The sequence below is a fragment of the Zonotrichia leucophrys genome, chromosome Z (assembly GCF_028769735.1).
Source record: "Zonotrichia leucophrys gambelii isolate GWCS_2022_RI chromosome Z, RI_Zleu_2.0, whole genome shotgun sequence".
Lineage (NCBI taxonomy): Eukaryota > Metazoa > Chordata > Aves > Passeriformes > Passerellidae > Zonotrichia > Zonotrichia leucophrys.
This window is the reverse complement of record NC_088200.1, coordinates 69,479,168-69,495,468: the sequence shown is the minus strand read 5'-3', so window position 1 is coordinate 69,495,468 and position 16,301 is coordinate 69,479,168. Positions and strand designations below refer to the sequence as shown.

The 16,301-nt window shown below is 47.8% G+C and overlaps 1 protein-coding gene across 1 annotated transcript; it reads left to right on the top strand.

The window, feature by feature from the left end:
- Window positions 1-674: 674 nt before the first annotated feature.
- Window positions 675-15,969, top strand: LOC135460176 (serine/threonine-protein kinase PAK 3-like). The gene is given in 12 exon segments (XM_064736906.1): window positions 675-900; window positions 1,787-1,824; window positions 3,193-3,324; window positions 4,618-4,752; window positions 5,016-5,100; window positions 5,103-5,347; window positions 9,189-9,301; window positions 9,965-10,082; window positions 10,782-10,881; window positions 11,283-11,479; window positions 14,385-14,522; window positions 15,880-15,969. Coding segments are annotated over 12 exon segments (1,617 nt in total).
- Window positions 15,970-16,301: the final 332 nt, after the last annotated feature.

Below are 16,301 nucleotides of genomic sequence, written 5' to 3'. Positions count from 1 at the left end.
GAGTGCTGAACCCTGTATTCCCCCACTGCAGTGCTTATTGTGTGCAAGTGGCTATCCTGCCCTAGAGAATAAGGAGAGTGGTCCTGCTAAGAAGGTAGCTGGAATGCATTCAAAGGGAAGAAAGTGTTTTTAGGAAGCTCTTGACCACCAAAGGAGAGTTTGAGCAAAAGAATATTTCCCAAATGACTGTGTCAGGAACCACAGTCATGTCTCAGGCCCTGCCGTATTTGATCCATGTTTGAGCGGGTTGACAGGAAAATGAAGAAAAGTGTCTTGTTTAAGAGGTGGGACCTTGACCCTTGAAAGAGAATCAATGTATTGGTCAATCAGTGGGCAGTCAAGCTTTGAAAGGGGAACAGAGCATAATGGAGCCCTTGGTGGCAGGGAGTTATGGAGTCATCCTGAGCCATCATCTCACAGCCAGCCATGTGTGAGCTGATGCTGCTACTGGGAAAATTCCACTCCTGAGCAGGAGATACAAGGCCTGGTTCCGAGCTGGGGAATTTGTGCAGCTTTATTACAGAGGAGAACTTTGCAGACTATTTTGTGTTTGCTGTAGGCAAGGTTGGGTATTGCTTGGCATAAACTCACAGACCAACACAGAGCTGTTCCTTTGTGATGTCAGGGCATGGTTGCCACATTGTCGTAGTGGCATCAGAAGGTTGCCTTGGTGCATGGAAGGCCTGAGTGTCAGAGCAGCCCAAGGCCTTGCTCTGATCAGGAGAATCCTCCTGGTTGCCGCCTTTGTCAGTAGGCAGTTGCCCACTGACAAGAGCCTTGTCTTTCCTAATGTTGTGGCAAACTCGCACAACACTGGAACAATGTTTCACCACCGGGCCATGGCAGCTTTTGCTGCCTATGGCGTGTCCTTTTCTATCTATTATGTGACACACTTCACCCGTAAGTAGAGGTTTCCCTTCTACTTAGGTTAGGGTGTAACCTAACCTGGCTTTTGTATGTCCTTCTGCTCTTTCTTAGTGACTGATTTTCTGATTTTGAAACAGAAAGAACATTAGGATGCCATTGCTTTGGTAAAGCTCCTGTCAAGGCGTTCAGCTCAAAAGGGGGTGTCTGTAGCCACAGGGGCAGCATTTGCAAGGGAACCTGCAGGGGTTCTGTTCCCTCCACGGGAGAGTCTGTGGCAGCAGAGTCTGTCATTTCCTCAGTTTGCTGGGACAAGCAAGACACCTTTGAAAATGTAGACTGGCAGACCTTCTTTAAGGCCTTCCAAAAACTCTGCAGCTGTTCCCAGAATTCAGGGAAAGGTTCTTTCTTTCTAAATTTTGTCATGAAAGTATTTGACTCTGTAACTTGAGCTTTTACCAAGTGCTTAAATAGTGATTCCCTTTGCAAGGAAATGCAAACTTGAAAGCAGTGAGTGTCTGCCACAGCTCAGGGGGATTTTGCGGAAGCTTTCCTGGGCAACTGTTTCCAGCAAGTAAATGAGGATTAGTGCATGCAACTGATTAAAAAAAGAAAAAGACCTGAAGAAGAGGATTTTAAAAGCCATTTTATGTGTTTTCTAGAACAGGAACATTGAGTGTTAAAGAACAATTTGCATTGTCTTGGTCATGTTTGTAGACATTTATTGGCAAAATAGGCCAAAGTGTAGGCACAACCAAGAATATTGACCTGATCTCTTGCAGGCTGTATGAATGAAATGTGTCTCTGGGAGGGATGTTATGAAATGGGAAATCATCGCTGTTTGGGTTGACTTGTTCTGTTGGATTCAGCAGCCCAGGCAGTTTTCTCACAGCATCTGACTCATTTTCCCTGCCCACTACAGGTCACCTGAGGCGTGTATTCAGAGGTGCTGATCCTGAGGTGAGTGAGAAAAGGACATTTCATATTCCTGATGTTTAAGAATTGTAGAGGAAGCTGAGAGCTTGGCCAGTAGCAATAGAGTGTAGAGGACCAGCGAGGAAGGCTGAACGAAAATCTATTTTCATGATGGCAACAAAAGTAACAAAGCCAGAGATGGATATTTTGAAAATTCCATCACAGAGATTTGAAGAACTAGAAAACTACTTTGACAGAGAGAACCTTGCTTGCTGACGACAGATAGGGTGGAATATTTACTTAAGAGCAATTTTTCTTACACTTGAATTAGACCATTTTAATTCAATCAGAACGCCTTAGAATACAGTTCCTATCAAAATTTATGATATCTAATTAGAAGATGTCATTATAGAAAAGGAAGGCCATCTTGCAATGGTGCCTGCTGTATCTGGAGTGAAATGGGCACCTTTGTGGCTGGGGAGCTGCGTGGGCCAAAAGGAGCCAGGGGTGCTGGCGGCCTTGAGCAGCTGAAGATGAGGCAGCGTGTGGCCAGGGGGCCAAGAAGGCCAAGGGCATGGTGGCTGTGCCAGCAGCAGTGGGGCAGCAGGAGCAGGGCAGTGAGCGTGGCCCTGTGCTGGGCAGCGCTGCGGCCACAGCTGGAGTGCTGTGTGCACTCGTGGGCCCTGGGGAGCAGAAAGTCATGGAGGGGCTGCACCGTGTGCACAGAAGCACAGGGGGAGCTGGGCAAGGGGGTGCAGCACAAGGCCACGGAGGAGGTGCCGAGGGAGCTTTAGCCTGGACAGTGGGAGGCTCTTGAGGCATCTTCAGACAGACTTTCATCAATCCCTGCATGACAGTGCTCAGTACAAGGGCTGTTTCACCACTAAACATACCCTCACTGCATCCAAAGCCTTTACACAGTGGAGTGGCTGACGCTTCCATCTTGTGGCTTGTTGGCTTGTTGTTTTGTTAGGAAGAGACGGCCTGTTCATTTTCCTCTTTTTCCAGCAAGTAAAAGATGCTTCGATACAAAAAGATGTTTCCTGCCCTTTCACAGCCCTGGCTGGGAATCTGATCCAGTTTCAGTTTTCCATGTCTGCAGCAGCAGTAGCAAAGATGTTGCTGTCTCTTTCCTAGTTTTCCATATCAGTGCTTTCAAGAGCTAAAAGTTTAGTTTGGCCAAGTCAACCTTGCTTGCTGATAGCAGCCAGAAGGAATATTGATTTCATAGCCACATATGATACCATTGAATTAGCCCATTTTAATTTGGTTGGTGAGGCCGATGTGACTTAGAATCCCATTACCAAAAAAATTTATGATTTCTGCTTAGAAGATGTGGTGGTAGATGTGAAAAGAAATGAGGTTCTACATGATAGGTAACAGCCTGTCCCTCATGATCCTCTCTTCTCACAGACGACAGAACCAAGAGCCGTCTCTCCCCTGGCTCCCGCTGCTCCTGGAGAAGAATCCAGAGAGGAGCGAACTGAGGTGGATGAGCGCCAGCCTCCATCAGTGGTCACACCAGAGCCTGGATATTCTGAAGCTGTAAGTGCCCCTTGTGTGTGGTGCTGTCTTTAGTGCAAGGCAGAGCTGCAAGTTTTGGAGCAGCCAGCACTTTGCTGGTGCAGGCTGAGGATGCTGGGTGCTGGAGTCCTGCCAGGAGCTTGGGATTTCCTCCAGCCAGCGAGCACAGAACTTGGCCCTTGAGCTGTCACATTGAGAAAGCAATGGCCTGGTACCTCTGGGGGAGCATCTGGCTGCTTGGCTCAGGGAACCTCTATCTCTTGGCTTCTGCAGTGCTAAGGCCAAGGGCAAAGGTGGTAATGCTGGAGGTGCCAGGCCTTGTTTTGTTAGTTTTCCGTTTTTTGAAAGGTGTGTTTGGCTTGGGAAAGCGGTCTGCACTTTCCTTGAGTAGTTCTTCACTTGTACAGTCTGCTTTGAGCCAGCTGTCTTTTGGCTTTTGATAAGCTGCAAGGGGAGGATTGTGTGGTCCATGCAGCTGTGGGGTCCATTCCTGACCGTGTGGCCAAAGAAACAAAGTGTGGAGCTGCAAAGCCTCGTTGTGAGGCCAAAAACATAAGGGGCCAGTTTCTGTTGATGCATATTTTGGTGCAGTCTGCAGCTTAGGCAAGTGGCTTGGAGCCCGGAGTGGGGGTGAAGCTGCAAGTGCTTGACTGCTGTGTTGTGTTGCTCGGAAGAGGAAGGCCATCTTGCAATGGTGCCTGCTGTATCTGGAGTGAAATGAGCACCTGTGTGGCTGGGGAGCCACGTGGGTCTAAATGCTGGTCAGAATTTTCAGTTGACAAAAGAGGGAGAAGAAAAACCTTGGTCCTCCTCCATATACTGAGATGGCCATCGAGATTCTCTGACATCCATCAGAGGGTCTTTGCACGCATCCTTGTCTCCTGAATGACCATGAAGGCAAGAATGGTGGTGCAGGCCTGAAGAGACCTCCAGAAGTGTCTCTGATAAGGGCTGAGCTCACCCAGGATGCACCTGCAGAGCCAGGATGGAGCTGTGGGACAGGGCAGGGTGTCAGTCACTACTGAAAGACAAACAGGACATGGTAGAAGCACAGGGAGGCCCTCACCAGACCCCTGAGAAATGCCACACCTTCCCTGGCAGCTGCCTGAGAGGCTCTTGCAGCTTCAGTCCCAGATGGCCCCTGATTGTAGGGCCAGGGTCACTTTGGAATCTCTGCCTCTCCTTGAACAGAGAATGACCCAGCAGAGCAGCAGCACAGTGCTTTGGGAACGTGTGAGCCCAGCAGTCTTTGAGTCTTGGCCCACAAAGGTCATATGGGAAGCTGAAACCCATCTTGTCTTGCTTTCTGTGCAGGTGCTTCTAGAGAGAGAGCAGGAGCAGACTGCTTCAACTGAGATGCCATGCCAGACTCAGGGAGAGCTGTTCCCAGCCCGAGAGCAGGAAGAGCAGCTCGGGCAGCAGGTGGAAGAGCCACAGGAGAAAGGCCAGGTAAGCCTGACTGGCCAGGGCACAGAGGGAAGGGCAGGAAGAAGGGCATAAACCACAGCTCTTGGGACTGAGGAGGCCAGGAATCCCACAGAGCCTTGGAATCTGCACAGATCAGCCCTGGGACAGGAGGTTTGAAATGGAGGCAGATGTGGGGAGGGAAGCAGAAAGAAGTGGCTGAATCAATGTGATTCTGAGGTTGCAAGAGGAAAAAAGCTGAGCCTGGTGGTAGCTCCCAGTCACTTGCTCTGCATTTGTGTGCACAGAACATCAAGGCAGAGCCACAAGCAGAGCTGCCTGAAGCTCAGAGTGCCATCATGGCAGTGAAGGGGAGGAACAAGGAAGACATGGAAGAATTCAAGAGGAGAATCTTGATCAGCAGAGGGGCGATCATCACAACCAGGTGAGTGAAAGAATGGCAGCCATTCCACTCCCAAGGCTTCCTCTCCCTCCTTGTTTACAGAACATCAAGGAATACCTGCAGGCAGAGCTGCAGAAAACTGATGCCAAGATTAAGGCCTTGGAGAAGTGGCTTGAGGAAGACATGGAAATCATCAGAGAGGAAGCTATCTGCCTCCCTCAGGCTCTAGAAAACCAAGTGAGTGAAAGAGGGATGCAGTCACTGCAGTCACCAAACTGGTGGTTTCTGCCCTCCTTGCCTTTCAGTGCAGAGCAGCAGGGAGTGAGGCCATGCCTCTGAGTGCCATCCTGCTCTAGTGTGTATCACAGTCACTCTGAGGGACATTTCCTGGTGCTGAATCTCAACTGCTGCCCTGGACAGTGAAACTTGTCCTTTGGCCTTTGGGCCAGCAGTCATCCAAATTGATTCCTGCTGGCCTGTTCCTGCTCCCCTTGTTTCTGGAGGTGTTTTTACAGTGGAACATGGTGATCCAGATGGAAGACTGAAAGAAGCTGTCTGTATCCTCTGTCAATCTGTTCTTTCCCTTTCCTCACAGTCGATGACTCCTGGCTGACAGGGACAAGCTGCAGTGTCTGACTGCTTTGTTCTCTTTCACTTGAGGTGCACATGCTGACATCTCACCGGGCAGCCTGCGAAGACTTCCAGAGAACGTCTGGCAGTGAAGGACCCCAAGTTAGGAGTGAGGCACAGGAACAGTGCCCACCACAAGTGCTGCAGGTTGAGCACACCTACGCGGGCTCTGGCACTAAAGCTGCTGCCGCAGCAGCATCACCTCAAGGAACCCATACTGTCAAACCAGGGAACTCGAGCTCGGGCAGTTTGTTCATCTCCAATGCTGCCAGCAGCATGGCTGCTCCAAAACAGGAGACTGAGGAGAAGTACCTGGAGATGCTGGGTACGTCTGGGCTGTTTCTTGTCTGAGGGACAGTGTGTTGTGTGCAGGTGTCAGCAGAGCTGTACCAAATGCTCCTCCTGAGTTTGGTGTCACAGGGCCATTTAGAACTCCCCAGAGGAAGTGCTCCGAAGCAGTGAGAGAGTGCTCTGGATGAAATAGACTGGGTTTGGAGTTCTGTCTTTTTGGTTGGGGAGTTTTTATTGGGCTTTTTTTTGTTTTGTTTTGGTTTGGTTTTGTTTTTGTGGAGGTTTGTTTTCGGTTTTCTTATCGCTTCTTTTTTTTGTTGGTTTCTGCAATTTTTTTGGTAGAGTTTGTTTTTCTCCATCCTGATGGAGCCCTACTGCCTCACATGTCTTGCTGATGTCACTTTTATGACTGTTCCTGGTACCACTACTACATCTGCAGTTAATTTTCATGAGAATGCTATAGTTTTGTCAGTAAGAACTACTTTGAAAGAACATCAGGTTACAAAATAGAGAGTAGGAAGTGTTTTCCATGTGCCCCCCCCAAAAAAAAACAACTTTTATAAGAGCCTTTATTTAATCTTCTAGTTTTATGCTTATCAAGATATGTCCAAGAGACACATTCAAGTGGCGTGATCAGATAAAACTGTACTGCAGGCGTTTCTCAGGAGAGAGCCTCCAGCCCAGCCACGATATATTCCTCAGATCCATGGCATTTTTCCATACCCGATTCCTACTCTTTCCCATGACTGTTAGAATCCTAGCCATTGGCCCAAGCCCTGCTCAGACCAGTCTCTAGGAAAACACATCAAGTCCTTTGTGATTCTGAAGCACAACCCAATGAATCTGCCTCTTGCCCTTAACAGCTGCCTGTGCTGTGCTCTCAGATAAGACCTGGTGGGGCTGAGGGCAGAGCCCAGTGGATTCTGTGTCTGCCATCACCTGTTGGGACAGAAAAGACACTGATCCACACCTCGGTGGGGCTGATCTCAAGGCCCACCCTGTTGTGTCCTCAATGAGGGCAACAGCTTGTAAGGGCTCAGGCTGGCTGTGGCTTCTTCCCATCAGTGCCTGTCAGTGCTCATGCTTGGGCTTTGCCAGCCTTGTTGTGGTCGCTGCCCTGCCCCTGAGGGCTGGAGGGACTGCAGAGGCTGGAGCCTTCCTTAGCTGGGAGAGGGGCATCTTAGAGCTCAGCCTGCTCATAAACAGGTCAGGGTCCTGCTGCTGAAAGCCCCTTTTGGGATTGGTTATAGCTTGAGCTTCTCTGGTTTACAACTGGGAAGGCATTCTTTTGGCAAACTGCTGAAAGGTGGGGAAGATGTCCTTCTCTCCTGGAAATGAATCTCCACATGCTTTGTTTCCTGTCATGAGAACTCTTCAAAGGACTGTAAAATATCAGTCTCTGTGCCAGCCATCTGCACTGCAAGGCTGCCTGTCTTGTTACTGTTGTGGTTGTGGTTGTTGCTACCCAGCTGACCCTAAAGGGCTCAGAGCTCCAGACAGTGGGGCTGCCTTTTGTATCTCCTGGAAGCTGGGATCCTTGCTTTAAAGTCAGCATCTTGCATTTTTTTTCCCTCAGGGAGAATGGTGAACTACATGGAAAATCCCTGGATCAAATACATGGATCTGGAACAAATTGGCAGTGGGTGAGTCCAACCACAGTTGCTCCTGCACAACCATTGGCCAGGTGTTTTTCTGGTGGAATATCTATCCAGCGTGAAGTCAGGCTAGCTGCAAAGATGTTCCCACACTGGGGATAGATTGTCCCATCTATCAATGCTGCTCAGAATTTGTGAGTGTGCTCAGAAGGCATTGTCAGAGACACTTCCATGCTGCCGAGGTCTTGCCTTCTTCCTTCCTGTTCCAAGGAACAGGACCTGGAAAGTCTCCTTGTCTCTCAGTTTTGGGATAGCTCTGTGTTAATTTAGCATTGTTGGATGTCTCAAAATCATACTGGCACACTAAAGAAAAAAGAAGAATCTAACTCGCCTGAAAGAGCAACCTACCCCCTATCAAAGCTGTGAGGTAACAGTTCTCAGGAACATTTCTTTCCAAGAAGTTGCTGAAGGAAATATTCCATGGTCATGATAGAAACTGCACAGTTTAGAAACTGAAACCCAAGACAAAAGAAGAAGCTGTCTTTAGGAGCTGAGGCACTAAACTCCAGCACTTCAGGGACAGGCCCGGTGCCATGCACTTGAGAGGAAAATGCATCATCTACCTTCTGGCAGAGCCCTCCTGCATCCTGCAGGTTTTAGGCATTTACAGCACAGATCTCCTGTGTGGGCTGGCTTTCACTGCAAGATCTAAATGGCTTCTCCTTTCTCTGCTTCTCTTTTGTTTCTAGGAGTTTTGGAGATGTGGTCAGAGCACTCAACAATACCACAGGAGGAGAGGTAAATGTCAACAGCCCCTGCAGACTCTGCTGCTCTTGAGGGGCTTTCCCCTCTGGTGTGAGCTGTGGCTGGAGCTTTGGCTAGAGCCGTGCTGAAAAGGCACAACAAGCACACACTGGGGCCAGCCTGCAAAATACATTTGGCACTTTGTCCTCCTCAGCTGCCGGAAGGAAGGCACGCAGGGCAGCGCTTCCTTTCAAAGAAGGACGCGCTCACTCGCTCTCCATGGCTAAAACAAAGGTGGTGCCTTAGAGCACCTCCCTGCTCTTTGGGGCTACAGCTTCAGAGTCCTGAATTCTCGATTCTGCCTGCCAGCAAATCCATTGGAAAGGTCCTGGTAGTTCCTTAGCCACCTGCAGTGCTGCACTCGGCAATTGCACAAGGGAGAGATCTGCAAGTGCCCTAAAAGACCTAAGCCCAGCCCATAGCCCAAGATGTATCCACAGACTATTAAGGCATAGATTACTTCTTCTGAATCCTAGAAAGAGCAGCAGAGATTGTTGTCAGAGGTTTGTGGGTGATAGTTGAGACACAACTGTTACCAAGTGGACAAGGCAAAATCAGTGGCCCCGTGTGTCCTGTAACTGGCCCCCAAGGTAGCAGAGAAATGGGCTGTTTGAATGTCAGTTCCTGATTACTGCAGTGCCTAATCACAAGGCAGTTTGGCACAGCTCAGCTCTGTCATTGCAAAATCACTCGCTCCATGGGCGTTGTTGTCTCCGGCCACCAACTGCTCAAGTTACTGATTTTCAATGTCATTTTAGGTGGCCATAAAGAAAATAAATATTCAAGGACTGAAGAGGAAGCAAGTAACCGTTAATGAAATCAAGCTCATGAAGTGCTACAGGAGTCCTAATGTTGTGAATTATTTAGACAGGTGAGTGGTTATGGTCTTATCCCATGAATGTGCATTTATATACGGCAAACGTGAGAGGTTAAAAACCCACTTGTTCACTGGCAGAAAGTAGAGCTGTACATTTTATTTATACCTATTTCTCTACTCATCTCCAATGGATGAGAAGAGATTGCATTTTTTTCTGCATGAGTCTTCCCTGACACACCCAGTTTGAAAATTATTCCAAAATTATTCAAAACCTGAAACAGCTGTATCTCCCTTAGTCATCAGCCTCGAAGTTTACTGCCTCCACATTTTTTCGGGATTGATTTTTTAAAGTTTCTTAAGTGCTGATGAACCATCCTAAAATGGAATTCCATTGGATTGTTGCCCCTCTTTGCCATTGCTTTTCATGCCAGGATGAATAGGTGCTTATTTCCAGAAACACCATGCCTGACAGGTTTTATATCTGGGCTGTTTCTAAACTGCATTTTTCACTCACTCGCCACCTAGAACATCTCCTTTTACACAGCTGTGCCTTTCTCCTTGAGACTGCACAGATTGCAAACAATGCACAGCCAAGAGGGAATATCTGTTCCTATGATTCTGTCCTTGTCACAAAGGCATCTGGAAATAAGAAACCTGGAAGCAAAAATCAACATAGCCATGCATGTTCATCTCCATGCCCTTATTTCCTTCTTTCAGCTACCTTGTGGGTGAGGAACTCTGGCTGATTATGGAGTACATGGATGGAGGCACCTTGAGAGATGTCATCAATGAGTGTGACATCTTTGAAAGCCACATTGCAGCCATCAGCCGGGAGGTCAGCAATCCCATCTGTGTTTCCAAGGGCTTGGGCAGGATTGTCTGGGAAACAGGGGCTCAGATCTGCAGTGATTTCCTGTGCCAAGCTTTGGTTCTGTGTTGCTGGTATGCTATGGGCAAGTAAAAGCATCTCAAGTGGAAGGCCTGCCAGTGCCCCTGCACTCCCTGTACTCAGTGCCAGTACTCTTCTCTCCTGCTGTTGGATTCTCGCTCTGGCTCATGTATTTGTATTTGCTGTCCTCCACCTTGCCTCTCTAAATGTTTGCCTGGAGTCTGTCTTCACTGCATTCCTTGCCTGTGAAAGCAAATGTGCTGCTGGCAGGATTTGAAACGATCAGCAAAGGAAAAAGACAGAGACTCATATCTCTCAGTCCTCAGCTGAAAAGGACAGAAGTGCAGCCAAAATGCTCTTTGCTTCTGAGCACATGCACTGCAGCAGCAGTCATCCTGGCTGGTTTGCAGGGGACAGTCTACAACAGCAGGTGCTGTTGCTCTTTCAGAAGCTGACATGCCTTTCCTCAGAAAGGTCCTGCTCTGCAAGTGTTGGAGCAGCAAGCTCTTCCTCTCAGTGGCACTGTGTTCTGCCATTACTGGCAATTTCCCTGGAGAGGGAATCTTTTAGATTCTTTGTTGCCTTTCTTGTGGGATGAAATCTCCTCACTCATTTTTGTCCTCCTCTTTCTATTTTCTATCTCAGTGCCTACAAGGACTGCATTTTCTTCACTCAAACCATGTGATCCATCGAGACGTGAAGAGCAGAAACATCCTTCTCAGAACCGACGGTTCTGTCAAGCTGGGTCAGTGTATTCTTGGTCAGGTGCAGCATTCCAGGGATGTGGGTGTGGGGCTGCTTGGAGGGACAGCCAGCTCCCCAAAAATGGTGCTGGCGGCAGCGCAGGGACACCCGCTGTGAGCTGAGGGCACAGTTGCAACGTGCACAGAGGTAGGACAAGGAACAAGCAGTCAGGAGTGGCCTTGCTCTGTGTGTGTCCCTTCCAGAGGGAGGGAGTTACAATTCTAAAGCTTCCAAAGAACAAAAGCCTCTCCTGGAGGCAGTGTAACAAATGGGGGGATTTTTCAAGTCACCAATGTGAGGAAAATCAACAGCACATTTTCAAACTTCTACTGGGGAACTCTTTTGCTTGCTTTCCTAATTGCACAGAATTCAAATAAAACCAGTATTTTGCTTTCTCCTCAGGTGATTTTGGTCTCTCTACTCAGCTCAGCCCTGAGCAGAGCAGACGGTGCTCGGTAGTCGGGACTCCTTGGTGGATGGCACCTGAAGTGGTGACACGTCAACCATATGGTCCCAAAGTGGACATATGGTCTTTCGGAATTGTGGGGATTGAAATGACAGATCAAGAACCTCCTTACTGGAGTGAAAGTTCTGGCACGGTAAGGAGCAAATACTCACTGATCCCACTGTCTTTCTCACCTGCCCCATGTCCTGCGTGCCATTGGACAAAATCCCATGGCCATCTGCTGGAATTACTTCCACCAAAGACCCCTCCTAAAAATATTCCTGCAACACATCAGCATCTGCTGTGGTTTTGGTTGCATCAGTGCGAGAACTCAGGCCTTACCACATGCAAACAAGCTTCATTCTCAGGCAACATTTTCTTTTGGGTTGTAAATGGTCTTTTGTCTGTGTAGATGGCCCTAGTAACAGGAAACAAGCATCTAAGAAATGGTGTTACATTTCCAGAAATGAAGGAAAGAAACCCAAATTTTAGAAACAAAGTTTCTAAAACAATGGATTGTAGAGAGGAACTGCATCCCCTGTACAGTTTCTTCTCACTGGGAAACATGCCTGAAACCTGGGCATGAGGGTGTAAAGACCACTGAGTCTCTTCTGCTTCTTGCGCAGTGCTGCTGAAATGCTCAGTCACTGTGTTTCTTTCATAGGCCAAGCCACGTTGTCCATGTCACCAAGCCAGAGCCTGGTGATGTGGAGTGCCCGCCAAAATCTGGCACTTTCTGGGATGTGCCTACCATTAATGCATTGACTTGAGTAGCCAAATGAGCAGAGAGTGACCACAGGGATGGCACCTCTCCTTCTTCTGACCATGACAATTTTTCTTTTGCTGCAAAATGGGAAGCTGCAATTTTCAGACTGCTGAGAGACAGAGCTGCAGGTGGCTCCTGTGTGCCCAAGCTGGCATTTTTATCCCTGTACATTTGTGCAGCCATCTTAATGTGTCTGTGTTGAAGATGAGATTGCAAATGTTTGTTTCCTTACCTGAGAAATACCTGGTGGATTTCCTTTCTTTCCTTCCAGTTCCCATTGTTTTCAAGAACAGCACAAAAAGCTTGATGAGTTTTGTTCCATGGCATTGTTACGGTTTTACATGAGGGACATTTAGGGAAGTGACATAAAGATTTTAACCACTGGACAGCTGGACACACCTCTGTGAAAAACACATGTTAAAAGATGAAAGAACCTTTTTCTTTCCCTTCCGTTTGGGAGTGAGGTAACGCGGCCAGGTGGCCTCTGCTACGGGGCCAGGCCGGCTGGTCTTGTTGCGGGGTTAGGCCCCCGCTTCTCCCAGGCTGCCTGCGGCCCCTAACATCGGTTTCTGGGCAGGGAGAGGGGGGTGCTGCGGAGCCCGATGGAGCCGGCCTTGTTAATATTTGGTTACTTGTTACACTCCGCCCAACCCGGGGCCCAGCTGAGCTCACCAGGCCGGGAGTGGCCCCGGCTCCAGGTTGGGATTTGACCTCCGCAGAAGTTACTCACAACCATCGGGCAGAAGGAAGGAGGAACTGCCTCTCTGCTATCCTGGTGTGTCACTGTTGATTCCTGGTCTGGTTGATGAGATCTGAGCTGCACTACTAGCCCCAGTTTCTACTGCTTGCAACCCCTAGACTGGGGTTAGGTTGACCATTTATAGGCTCTAGGTAAAAGATTAATCCTTTCAGTGCTTCGATCCTCCCTTGAATGAGAAAAAAGAACAAGATATAAGTTTGTGAAGGAATAAATATGAAAACATTATCATAGTAAACAAGAAGTTAAGTCCTAGATAGGAGGGATGAGGAAATATTTTATTTTTAGAGCTAAAATTCCCTTAGAAACTATGAAGAAAAAGGTTTTTTTCTTATAACACATGAAACTGCAGGGAGATGAAGAGTTCAAATTGATGCTGAACAAAGGCCTCCACGTTAAAGTAAGTGGATATTAAAGTAACTATAATCATATGAGAAGTTGAAACAAGGGAAAGAGAGAAGAGTAGTCCTGTACTGCCAGGAGAAGATTTGCTGTTCCTAGTGATAAAAATGATTTTTAAAAAAAGATAATGAAAACTTTTGCTTTTGAAAAACTCATCTTTAAAACAATACCCCCATAGATCAACATGGCCCATAAACAAGTTGGGGGAAGTCTTTTAGAAAATGGGAGAAACGTCACGATAACAGGGTTCCCCAGGCGGCTGTTAACGATGAAGAAATTAAGAACCACAAGAAAGCTGTTTTTTCCTCTTGTAGAGAAGTTCCCATAACATTAACAAGAGGGACTTCTCTCCCTAAGTAAACTGAAGAAAGACTATTTCAAAAGCAGTCAACAGACAGGAAATTTTAAGTTTTGTTTCTTTACATGATCAGTGAGAAAGAAAAGGTTGTGGGGAGAGAAGAAATGTTCCGAAGGGTTTATTCTGATCCTTGTTACTCTTTCTTTTAGTTGCTACTAATAACATTTTCTTTATACCCTTTGAAAGTTTTAAGCCTGTTTTATTTTCTCCTAATCCTATCTTCCTACAAATGGAAGTAAGTATATTGATAATTGAGCAACACCAAAGCCACCACACTCTTGAATACATTCGCCGTGAAAAACTAAGAACTAGGGAAATCATAAATTGCTAAACCAAAACCACTAGACAAAATTAGTGTTTCTGCCCAGTTTTGAACTGAAACCACCACAGGCAGCTGTGCTTAAAGGACCAAGAAGCACTGCAGAGATGCCTTTCATGTAGTATTCCTTGAAATTGGTTAGTATAGCAAAGACCCTCTTCCAAAAAGCCTCTCAAGCTGGTGTGAACCCTCAGTGAAGCAAATGTGCTTGTGGTGATGTAGTTCCCACTAACTAGGTCAGTCAATGAAATCAGCTACCAAGGCAACACCTGTGGGATATTGGAAAAGCTGTGGCTGCATCGGGGTTTGGATTTTTGGTTGGTAAAGGAAAATGATTTCTGGGTCTCTGCCAGGGCAGAAACTGCCACTGCAGAGTGAAGCTTAACCAATGGGATCTGGGAGAGCAGTTACAGAGAGGAAAGCAGCAGGTGGAGCCTGGTGACTCCTTTTTCCCCAGGCTAAACTCATGATAGCCATAAAAAGGTCCCCACGGCTGCGGCAGCCCAACCGATTCTCGCCTTGCCTGCGTGACTTCCTGAGCTGCTGCCTGCAGAGAGACGAGGAGCAGCGCTGGTCTGCCAGGGAGCTCCTGCAGGTAAAATGTGAAGGGGCTGCAGGTGAAACAGGCTCTGAGGGATGGGCTCCTCCTCCACTCAAGTCCAAGGCATCACATGAGTCCCCTTCCTCCTCACCTCCACTCTTGGTGCTCTTCAAATGAAAATGGTGAGGAATCCTAGACTGGGCTGGGCTGGCAGGGCCCTGTAAAGGTCCTCTGGTGCAAGTGTCCTGCAAGGAGCAGGGACATCTTCAAAGAGATCAGATTGATCAGAGTCTTTTCCCACCTGACCTGGAATGGTTGGAGGGACGGGGCACCTACAAGCTCTTGGGGCAACCTGTGCCAGGGTGGCATCATGCTCCAAGTAAACAAGTTCTTCCTTAGACCTACTCTGATTAGATCCCCTTTGTGTTTAAAAATATTCACCCACATCCTATTGTAACTGGCCCTGTAAAAAATGATGTCCCCCACTTTTCTCAAAGCCACTCAGAAGTCTTGGAAAGTGGCAATAAAGTCTCCCTGGGGCCTGTTCTTCACAAAACTGAGGAACTCCACCTCTCTCCACATTTCCTGAGAGGAGAGATGCTCTGTTTTCTGTTTCTGTCACCCTCTTTTGTCATTTGGTGGGGGTTCAGTTTTATCTAATGGCAAAAGAATTGAAGCAGAGCAATGCAGGGTACAGAGACATGAAATGGTGGTACAGGAACCCAAGGAAGCCAGTCCCAGCCTAGGGCTCAGAGATTTCACTGTGGGCAGGAGGGGCTGTGGGGGACTCACTGTGAGCCTCTGAGGGGCCCTGGTTTGTGCCCCCCAGCCCACCCTTAGAAGTTTCTGCCACGCAAACAGGGACAGCTGGGAGGGACTTGTCCCAGCCCCATCTGCTGCCTGGCACGCTCAAGCAGACGGGAACTGTGCCAGGGTTACTGCCAGGTTGTGTGGCAGAGAGGGAACTGCAGGAACCGATGCCACTGGGCTGGCCCTGCTGGGAAGGAAGGTGCCATCCAGCACACGAGGGGAGGGGCAGGGCATGGAAAAGCAGACACTGCTCTGTCTCCCTGTGGGAGTCAGCACAGTGCCTATCTTTCAAGGAGAGGGACCAGTGTGAGTCACTGGAGTTTCCTGAAAGGAGGAAACCCCAGGGACAGAAAGCACCATTTCTAGAGCACTGGCAGGGCAAAAATCTCAACAAGATAAAGAAATCAAAATAAATGGATGAGTGGGATTTTGCACCAGGTTTGCCTGTGATGACAAGGTCCTGCACATGATATCTGGAGATTGTCCCATTGCTCCTCTTTCTGGGTCTTTCTGAGAACCAGCACAATCCTGATTGAGCCTGTGAAGCACTGAGCTTGGAAAGTAATGATTGTTTTTTGTTGTTTTTTTTTCCTGTGGACAGCATCCATTTGTAACATCAGCCAAGCCAGCAGCCACCCTGGCACCACTCATCAAGTCAGTGAAGAGGAGGAGAGACATGCGAAAACTGTGATCACCACATCAGCACTATTTATTCCATAGCCATCTTAGAGTAGGATTGTAGAGAAGGATTGTAGTGTAGGATTTAGAGTAGGATTATGTGAAGAAAAGACAAAGGACTGCACATATCAATGTGAATCAAGGAGAAGCCATTTATTGTTCTTCCAAACATAGTTGATATTTACTTCTTATGTTATAGGTCTGTATAGTAATGCATTGTTTGGTTGGTTGCTGCACTTTGTCCACACATCTCTTGATTGGTAGCTCTATTTTATCCTGAGGCAAGCATGCATCTTTTTTTTAATCTAATTGGTAGATGCTGGAAGGGTCATTTTTTTTTGGGTT